This window comes from Phocoena sinus, chromosome 6 (assembly GCF_008692025.1).
Source record: "Phocoena sinus isolate mPhoSin1 chromosome 6, mPhoSin1.pri, whole genome shotgun sequence".
Taxonomy (NCBI): domain Eukaryota; kingdom Metazoa; phylum Chordata; class Mammalia; order Artiodactyla; family Phocoenidae; genus Phocoena; species Phocoena sinus.
In genome coordinates this window covers 55590829-55601494 of record NC_045768.1, presented here as the reverse complement: position 1 = coordinate 55601494, position 10666 = coordinate 55590829, and the positions used below count along the sequence as shown (strand labels likewise).

General features: G+C 45.2%; 1 protein-coding gene across 5 annotated transcripts in view; it reads right to left on the bottom strand.

Moving 5' to 3' along the window:
• Positions 1–4349: 4349 nt before the first annotated feature.
• SLC1A1 (solute carrier family 1 member 1) overlaps positions 4350–10666 on the bottom strand; it is a 62756-nt gene continuing 56439 nt past the window's right edge. For all 5 annotated transcript variants that reach the window (XM_032636039.1, XM_032636043.1, XM_032636044.1 and 2 more), the window contains 2 exons: positions 8694–8828; positions 4350–6580 (listed from right to left, as the gene is read on the bottom strand). In XM_032636039.1, coding sequence (XP_032491930.1) covers positions 6334–6580; positions 8694–8828 — 382 coding nt within the window. In that variant the 3' untranslated portion in view covers positions 4350–6333. The remainder of the gene's footprint in view (positions 6581–8693; positions 8829–10666) is intronic.

Below are 10666 nucleotides of genomic sequence, written 5' to 3'. Positions count from 1 at the left end.
AGTTCACCTAGCCCCTGAATGCCTGGCCGCTCTTACTAATAGTCATGGCTGTTCTTGATTAGTTCCATTAAAGGAGCCCTCTGACCTCTCTGAGGGCAGCCCGAGGAAAGGACGTGCTCTCTAGTCCGTGTGTGACCAGTGAACCTGCTAGTACTGCCTGACGGGACTGCTGTCCTTCCCTGAATAGGGGGCCCATCCCAGCACTCCTGGGGGATGTGCAGGTCTTGGAGAGAACTCCGTCCCCTCTTCCCATGGAGTGGGAACCCTGCTGACAGTGAGCGGAGCTGCAATCTTACTGCTCCTTGGTCTGCTCCCCCGGCCCCTCCACATGGGGCCTAGGGGAAGCAGTAGTTACTTCGATCATCAGAGGAAAGAGCCTGTGCTTGGTTTCACCTTCAGAACTAGGAAATTTGGCAAAAGCAGGGTCATGCCTAGGACAGGCGCTTTACCCTGGTGCAGATGGATGGCTGGCTTGTCGGAGCTTCTTCAGCAGTCCGAAATTTCCCCCTTGGGCTTCTGTATTTTTAGAGTGATCCTGCAGCACCCCCGTAAGTATATTTTTATATTCATAAATGTATATTTATGTACTTTTCTTTCTCTTATCTTTATTTTAAAAGTACCCTGTAGCCTATAGTATAATATCAACCCTCCTCATCATTCACCATGAGAATCACCTGCCAGGGCTCATTTATTTGCTCTCTGTGGTGACCACAGCTTTGCCTCTCCAAGACGCTGTGGGCAGAAGGAATACAGCATATTCTGTGGCAGGGTTTTTGTGTCATCTCAATTCCAGGAGCTCTGAGATGGCAGCACTGAGGGCCACCATGCCTGCCCAGAGACGGTGTGGGGAACTGGGGGCTGCTAGGCGGCTCAGGTACCAGGATTAGGATTTTCAAATGAAGAGAAGAGGAAGAAGGGAGACCTCTGGCAGGGCGGAGTTCGCTGTAAGGTAGGAGAGCTGAAACATATGTGATGGGTCTTTGGTTTTTGACTGGCTGGAGCTGCTTTTGGCTCAGCCAAGGTATGTCACTGCACGTCTTGCTCAGCCTGGGTGGGGGTGTGGAGTGGTTTATTCTAGGTCCTTCCACAGAGGAGGCCAGGACAAGGGCAACATCCAGGGACTTGGGAGAGCTACAGTCTGTTTTGTTTTGGTTTTTTTTTGCTGTATGCGGGCCTCTCACCGTCGTGGCCTCTCCTGCTGTGGAGCCCAGGCTCCAGACGCACAGGCTCAGCGGCTCAGCGGCCATGGCTTACAGGCGCAGCCGCTCCGCGGCATGTGGGATCTTCCCGGACCGGGGCACGAACCCGCGTCCCCTGCATCGGCAGGCGGACTCTCAACCACTGTGCCACCAGGGAAGTCCCGAGCTACAGTCTTTTAAAGACCTTACCAACTAACTCTGGGAGACCTGGAATCCCAGGAGAGAAATGGAGTAAAGGTCTTTTTCCCTCTTCCTGCCCCCTTTTTCTCTCTTTTATTCCTGTATTTACTGCCTCAGTTTGCCAGGTGCTGTATCAGGTGCTTCCCAAGGGCATTAGTAGGCGGTGTTAAGGTTGAGGGCCCTGGAGTGAGAGCACCTGGATTTGAATCCTGGTTTTACCATTTACTGGCTGAGTGACTTGAGCAAATAACGTAACCTTTTTTTGTGCCTCAGTGTCCATCTATGTGAGATGGAGTCAATGGTACCATCTATTTCATAATGTTGTTGTCATAAGCAAATGAGTTAATGCATTTAAAGCCCTTCAAATCAGTGCCTGGCACAAAACAAGCACTCAGTAAGTGTTAGCTGTTATTATGCTCATCTCATTTAATTATTGAGGAAAGCATTCCCCTCCCCCCATCCCCCCCTTTTTTTTTTGCTGAGGACACTTAGGCTCAGAAAAGCTGAGTGTCCGAGCCAGTTTCCAAACCCTGGTCTGTCCTGTCTCCAAACCTCATGACCTTTCTGCTACTTTCTGCCACCCCTTGGTTGTCACTTGATTGTCCCTGAGACTGGTGCACGCTGGATAATTCAACCTCAAGGGTTTGAAAAAAATGAATTCAGCGTCCTTCAGTAAAGTGACAGGGCAACTAAGGTCTCTTGACAGGAGTTGGGACGAGGTTAACCACTTCTTGCTTAGGCCAACAAGAGATGCTTTCTGCTCTCATTTCCTGTCATTGGAATATTATGTTTGTAAACAGCATTTTTAGGAAACCACCCCCCCTTCCCCCACCCCAAAATCAACATCCCTGTTCCTTTTCCTCCAGGAACTGGCACTTATTTAGACTGATATCTTGAACTGAGGTAAATATCACACCTATTTTAGTGGGACGACTTCTGGGAAAGACTGTAATAGGTGTCATTGCTGGAAGTGCTGGATTCATGGTGAGAACTCCTTGTCGTGAAAGCTCGTTTGTCCTTGCATGAGGGGAGTTCAACATGGCGAATGATGACATCCTTTGTTCACTGAGTCATATGGTCCCAGCCCTGACGATTAACTGAACTGGTTCTGTAGCCTTGCGTGCAATCACTGTTTTTTTTTTTTTTAACATCTTTATTGGAGTAGAACTGCTTTACAATGGTGTGTTAGTTTCTGCTTTATAACAAAGTGAATCAGTTATACATATGTCTCCATATCTCTTCCCTCTTGCAGCTTCCTCCCTCCCACCCTCCCTATCCCACCCCTCTAGATGGTCAAAAAGCACCGAGCTGATCTCCCGGTGCTATGTGGCTGCTTCCCACTAGCTAGCTATTTTACATTTGGTAGTGTATATATGTCCATGCCACTCTCTCACTTTGTCCCAGCTTACCCTTCCCCCTCCCCGTATCCTCCTCAAGTCCATTCTCCAGTAGGTCTGCATCTTTATTCCTGTCTTGCCCCTAGGTTCTTCATGACGTTTTTTTTTTTTTTAAGATTCCGTATATATGTGTTAGCATATGGTATTTGTTTTTCTCTTTCTGACTTACATCACTTTGTATGACAGATTCTAGGTCCATCCACCTCACTACAAATAACTCAATTTCGTTTCTTTTTATGGCTGGGTAATATTCCATTGTATATATGTGCCACACCTTCTTTATCCATTCATCTGTCGATGGACACTTAGGTTGCTTCCATGTCCTGGCTATTGTAAATAGAGCTGCATTGAACATTTTGGTACATGACTCTTTTTGAATTATGGTTTTCTCAGGGTATATGCCCAGTAGTGGGATTGCTGGGTCATATGGTAGTTCTATTTTTAGTTTTTTAAGGAACCTCCATACTGTTCTCCATAGTGGCTGTATCAATTTACATTCCCACGAACAGTGCAAGAGGGTTCCCTTTTCTCCACACCCTCTCCAGCCTTTATTGTTTGTAGATTTTTTGATGATGGTCATTCTGACTGGTGTGAGAAAAAAAAAACAGCTGGAGGAATCAGGCTCCTGGACTTCAGACTATACTACAAAGCTACAATAATCAAGACAGTATGGTACTGGCACAAAAACAGAAATATAGATCATGGAACAGGACAGAAAGCCCAGAGATAAACCCACACACATATGGTCACCTTATCTTGGATAAAGGAGGCAGAAATATACAGTGGAGAAAAGACAGCCTCTTCAATAAGTGGTGCTGGGAAAACTGGACAGCTACATGTAAAAGAATGAAATTAGAACACTCCCTAACACCATACACAAAGATAAACTCAAAATGGATTAAAGACCTAAATGTAAGGCCAGACACCATCAAACTCTTAGAGGAAAACATAGGCAGAACACTCTATGACATAAATCAAAACAAGATCCTTTTTGACCCACCTCCTAGAGAAATGGAAATAAAAACAAAAATAAACAAATGGTACCTAATGAAACTTAAAAGCTTTTGCACAGCAAAGGAGAACATAAACAAGACGAAAAGACAACCCTCAAAATGGGAGAAAATATTTGCAAATGAAGCAACTGACAAAGGATTAATCTCCAAAATTTACAAGCAGCTCATGCAGCTCAATATGAAAAAAACAAACGACCCAATCCAAAAATGAGCAGAAGACCTAAAAAGACATTTCTCCAAAGAAGATATACAGATTGCCAACAAACACGTGAGAGAATGCTCAACATCATTAATCATTAGAGAAATGCAAATCAAAACTACAATGAGATATGTTTGTTTTTCGTAATACTACGTGCTCCGTATTGTAATGTGCCCTGGGGGGTATGGGATGAGATATGCTAAGGAGTGTAAGATACAACCTGTGCCTCCTGCAGTCTCTGGAATTACTAGGGCAATGAGATGTTTCACGTGTGACTATCAACTGACCAGGTCTCTCCCTTCCCACACCCATCGGAGTGCGTGAGATAAAAGAACAGATTAGGGAAGGAAAAGGCAGAGAAGAAAGAATGATGGAAATGTTTATTGAGACTGAAATGGAACATTGTTCTCTTTTATGAGTTAACAGCACAGTGTGTTAAGAGGCTGGTTACAAACTCACTCCAAAATAAGGATGACCTGCAGTTCACGAATGGCTCTGTCAACTCCAGTGCCTCAAATCAGAGCAGGCTGCCAAGAGGGTAGAACCATTCAGCCCAAGATAAATTACTGATTCAACTGTATTTATATTTACTTCCTAAACAACAACCCAATATTTGCACGTTAAAATTCACATTGAATCATGGGTCCATAATTTATGTGTACATGACCATTTGGTATCATCCTCTTGTAGATTTCAGGTGCAGGTGGTCAATACTGAGCATTTTGTTTTACTATTCCATGATCTTTGGCACAGTTTCTGGTTTCTTAAATATAAAAGCACAGGCTTAAATTGGCTACGCAATACTGCAGAAACAGGACTATTTTGGATCTCAGTGTAAACACAAGTATATGGTAAGCATTATTTACAAGATGAGAGCCGAGCACAGACTTCAATACGCTGTCTTCACAAATGAGCAGAAGAATGACAGGCAACAGATTTTAATGAGCAGGGGCCAAGATTACTAGACTACTAGTTAGTTAGAACAAACTTCCCTGGAGGAGGACACAAGTTTCATACAATGGAAGAATTTCCCTGAACCACTGATACCAATGTCTCATGTTGTGGGATTTACTCTGCAAGAATCTAGGGTAGGGACAGTGCTTTTCTGGCCAATGTGGCTTCTTCAGTCCATCAAATCCATATTAAAATACAACTTAGCTGGTAGCTTGCCATTGTTGTTTGGGCCTGGTGGGTAGGAAAGGGCAAAGTACTGTCTTTTTACGCAGGTATAATTGACTTTGGAAGAATTATAGTTGGATAATATAATTATTGTATTAAACACATCCAGTTGGATAAAAACACATCCAGCCTTATATGAGTGACAACTTTGTCTATAGTCTTATATAGAGCTGATATGGATTCCCTCCCAGAAGTAGAATCTGGAAGTTGTAAATGAGTGGGCCGTGCCACCTCAGAGTATCACCAGAATAACATCTCTGCTTTGGGGCTGATACACAAACGTGAAACGATCAAACAACATGATTTCTCATTCTTATGCTTATGAGAGAGGGGTTCTGATTAAGCCCCAAAGCATATCTGGATTGAAATTGTAGTTATTATTCAAGTACAAGGAGAGCTCTGTATTTCACGTTGACAGTTCTATTGTGATCTCTGTCTGGCAAACTATATGAAAATAATAAATATATACATATTTATATATATATATCTAGCTCTATACTGAACACTGGGTTAATAGTTACCAGCGTCCCAATACAGTACATTGAAAAAAAGAACCCTTCTCTCTTCTCCCCAGACCTCACATACATCTTAAAACTGTTACTGCAGAACCGTGCTGGTCTGTTTTCTTTCAGAGTAGTTTCTTTGAAGTTGGCCGGAGATGAGTTCAAAATGGACAATTTGGCACATTAACTTGCGGGGGGGCGGGGTGTTTAGATGCATTATAATCTATAAAAATGTGAGAGGTCAAAGGAAATCCATGGCAATAAAGCCTGAGTAATGACAGAATATTTTTTTAAAAAACCCAAAACACTGGTCTGTGCATGAGAAAGCAGTTTCTCTTTCACATCTATTGATATTACCTAATTAAAACAGTTACTACTTTAAATACTTCCTAACTCTGTCTCCCACAGGATTTAAAAATTCCAGGTAATACAGCTTTCCTTTCAATCAATTTTCTCTCATCTTACCCCACCCCCAAATCCCAGAACTCGGAGAGCAAAAGCTGTGAATTCAAATATAGAAAATAATCCAGAGGTCTGTATATCAAATCAAATGTACAGTTGGCTGTTAGTGTTTTTCTTTTCCTTACTTAATGTTTGAATTTGCTAAGAGATGACTCTCCTGGAGAGGTCCTTCACCACTCCCAGTTTTCCAAAGCCACGGCCCTAGAACTGTGAGGTCTGGGTGAATGAGATGGTGTCGGACTTGTCGACAGCAAAGCCTCCGTTGACATAGGACTTCTTGGTGTCCAAGTCTTCATTGTCGAGTGTCGTGGATTCCAAGGCAAAGGGGTTCACGATGTTAACTTCAGATGAAACATCCATCTGCTCCAGCTCCTTCTTAGAGAGCTTCTCCACGATGCCAGTCCCGAATGCATCGCCGAGGACATTCACCATGGTCCTGAACCGATCCCTGGGGAGGACAGAGGGAGTCAGACAGAAGGCCCAGATTTCATTTTCCTTCAAGTTGGAGACGGGAAAGGACCCAAGGAATTCAGTTACAAATTAAGCAAAGCACAAAGTGCTGTCCCCAGGGCTGGCTGACCAGAGGCTCTCCACTTCACAGGCCTGGGCCAGAGGTGGTTTGTAAAGGCACAGAATGAGCATACAGGCTGCCCTGGGTCCCCGTCAGTCACAGTGAATCTCCTGAATTCAGCACTGAGCTCCCTAAACTCCCTCCTCTCCTCCCAAAGAAACGTGAACACGGTCTTCACAGATATTTGGGGGGGAGCTGAGGGAGGGTCAGGATTCATTAGTCTTTCACCCAACCTCTTTCTTATGGGCATTTCTGAGCCTTCTTTTGGCTAAGATGAGAGAACTTGGATGTTTTGTGGGTGGTGTGTGTGTCCCCAGTGTGCTCCTTTCTTTCCCACACAAGGTCACTCCATGAGCAAGCCATCAGGGACACCACTGAGCATAGGGTCAGAAACCCCAGCCAGACTGGGAATAGCTTACTCCTTGTGGCACTCTCAGCCAGTGGTACCCCCCAGACAGCCCAGAGGAGAGGCTGGTGGCAGGAAGCCAAGTAGGTGAAGGAGGCATCCTGGATGCTGGAGCACTGTTGCTAGGAAATGTGTACATGAATACTGTGAAAGCTACACCTGCAGGACAGAAAACGCTTACGCACGTGCTTACACACGTCCATTCTGGGTGCCCTCCTGCTATTTAGAACATGGATATTGAACTAGACCCTGGTGTGGACCAGCTAGTGTCTTCTTGTCTGTGGATCAGGTCAGGACTTTGACTTCTCTGGATGTCTTGGAAGTGAAGGTCACTTGTGTTTCAGGAAGAACCAGGGAAAGGAGAGAAGTGCAAATCCACCATCACCTCTAGAAAGAAAAATTGAAGCACCTGCCTCAATGGTAGGGTGTCTTGGCAAGAAAGGTGCCACCTCAGTTGGGCCTTGAAGAACCAGCTAGCTGCTGAGGGGGCCCCATAGCAGCTTCCCAAGTGCAGAAGCTTCTGCCTTCTGGGATGTGACGGTATCTTCAAAGCCACATGGAATGTTTCTGCTTCCCTCTCTACTATTTCAGCTGCTACTTGCAAACTACATAGCACTGTACTCCCCAGTAAAGCTGGCTGGTTCTGAGTGAAGGCTCAATATGGAGCAAACTCTCCTCTGATGGCCAGGGGACAGAGCCACACCCAGATGCTGGAAGACCACTGCACAGAGTGGGTATCAAGGTTAAAGCCAGGAACCAGGCTCATTCTAACTTTAACCTTGGGGGTCACAAAAGGCATGTTCTTACCCAGATGTTCTGCTGTGTTCCTTAGGTAGGTGTGTGCATGCGTGTGTCTGTTGTTAGAGAGAGAATGAATTGTTGGTTCAGGCCTGAATGGTCCAACTCATTCTAATCATAACAATTAAACTTGCTGTTAATTGAGCATATACTGCCAGCCAGACACTGTTCTGGACACTCCTCTCATTGTAGCTCACTCAGTCCTTATACCAACCCCATGAACTAGACAGAATCTTTCCCATCTCATAGGTAATGCAGCTGGCCCCCAGAGAGGTTAAGGAACTTGCTCAAGGTCAGAGAGCCAGTAAGACACTGAACCAGGATTCAAATCCAAATTAGTCTCATCCCAAAGCCTTTGCTTGTGCTACTGCCCTGATGGTACTGACGATCTTGGGAAGGTAGGCTGACGTTGAACCAGGCGGTTCTGAACCTATGATGCTGGGATAGGCTAGGGTGGCCTATTGGGTTTGGAATGTCTGGGGCCTTGCCCAGCTTCTTCACCTTATTATTTTATGTTTATCTCATCCCACACCCAGCTCCTAACCTTGAGCATTACCAGGTATAATGAGTTAATGGAGATCACAAGCTTTATAAAATCACTGCTTGCAGTTATGAGGAGTTAGTTTTTAAGCATGTTATCAGATGGCCTGGGCAGAGGGAAATTAAAGCAGCAACAGATGGCTCATTAGGCAATCTGAGGGGAGAATGATGACAGACTGCAGATTATCCATGGCTGGGAAGCCTGCCTTCCCATCCGCCAGAGGCAGTGCGTTTATCCCAACTCACAGGAGCCAGTCGACAGCGATGATGAGGGTGACATCCTCAGCGGGCAGCCCCACGGCACTCAGCACGATCACCATGGTCACCAGGCCGGCCTGGGGCACACCGGCAGCTCCGATGCTGGCGGCTGTGGCCGTGACACTGTAGGCAAAACACACCAACACAAAAGGAGTCAGACACCCATTTCTCCCTTCAAGGGCCCTGGTCCAAAACGGTTAGTCCTGTTGGCTGTTACTGCTCTGTCCCTAGACTGGCCAGTCAGAATCTGTTCTCTGCTGGGCACAAGCTCTGCCTCATTAGACAGCTGTGGAAGACTGAGAAGAGCATGGTCTTTTTCCAGGGGGGAGATATAGCAAGTCATTCTAACATGAGGAAGTGGAGAGGAACTGCGTGAGTGGCACACAAAAAATGAGCTAGAGAGACACTTAACAGGAAGGCAAGAGTTTACCAACCGAGGTGTTAATGGAGGACTTTATCCACCCATCCATGTAGCCATCCATCCTAAACAAGTGCCAAGTACCTCTCCACGTGCTTTCTTCCTCCCTTCCTCCATCTATTCACCCAGGCAATCATTTATTGAGCATCTAATGTGTGCCAGGAATTTACACTGCCTTGAAGGATGGTGAAGGGGTGGGGATGGGGGTGGATGGGCAAGGGTATTCCAGGTGAAGGCAAAGGAATGAGGCACTGGCCAAACAGGTTTCAGTGTACTTTCTTTTACATCACAAGTCTCTTGACCTCTCTGGGAGCTGCCCTTTAGGGCACTGAGTTGAGAAATAGCTGTGACTCCTGTCCAAGGTACAAGTGTTTATTCCCGACTGCTCCTTTTTACCAGTGGATGCACTTTGTGCAAAAGGAAGAAAGATCTGGAATCCAGGAGAGGCAGCCAAATGAACTTCGTTACCTTGTATTTAAAAAGATCCCTCTTGCACAGATCAAATGTGGCACTAGGGATCTTTCTCTTTGGAATGTGCAGTTTTTCATCAGCAACATCTTCCTGATTTAAATCTGGTCATTTTGGAGAAAACAAGAGTTTGCCCTGCCCTGAAATGTCCCTGGATTTGAATGAGCTTGAGGGGACCCCTATATTTTCTGGATACACCTTCTCATCCTTGGGCCAAGGATGCCATTGGATTTAAAGCTGAAGATGGAGACACTGTCAATTTAAACTAGAAGAATCCCTGATTCTATCTACAATTCCATACTCTGTGGGCTAAAAAAGCCTCAGAGTTCTCACCAAGCTGATTCTACTGTTCATTCATCTGCCTAGTGATGTGTCACAGGTGGTCTCTGAGGGCACGGTCAAACACAGGCCAGAGTTCTTTGACAAGTGTGGTTTCCTTCAGTGGCTGTGACCACCAACTTACAGTAAATTAGAGATTTCTGGGGCTGTCCCAATTCCTCTAAAAGTTTCAGGCTTGCATAATCCTTTAGATCTGTTCTGACTTAAGTAGTCTTTGGAAAACCTAAGTTTATGTCAGTGGTGGTCGAAAACATTTAAAGTGAATGCATCAGTGGGTTTTCTTTGTCAGAAGTGATTTGTGTCCATACCCACTGATCCCTCTTGGAAGACCCAACACATTATGGTTAACCATGTCCCTATGGATTGAGGCTGGGCTTGAAACTCAAAATCCATTTAGTCAAAGAAAACTCTGCCCTTGAGCCTTGACCTTGCTGATTAAACTTCAGCCATTTGCCTGGCTTAGGTCTGAAACTTGGAACTATAAATCTTCAGATGGGGGTAAAAATATAAAAAACCTACTTCTTCTTCTTGAACATACCCCACTTTGACTGAAGAGGGTTTCACAGAAGAAAACACAATAATCATTGGTAGAAAGTTCTTTCCTAGCACTGAGATCTAGTTTTAGGTCAGGCCATTTGAAACTCAGCTCTCCATACAGGTTGGGGACTGAGTCGTGAGCTAGAGTGAGCACAGGTTTTAGAGGCAGACAGATCCAGCTCTGCCGTTTTACTAACGG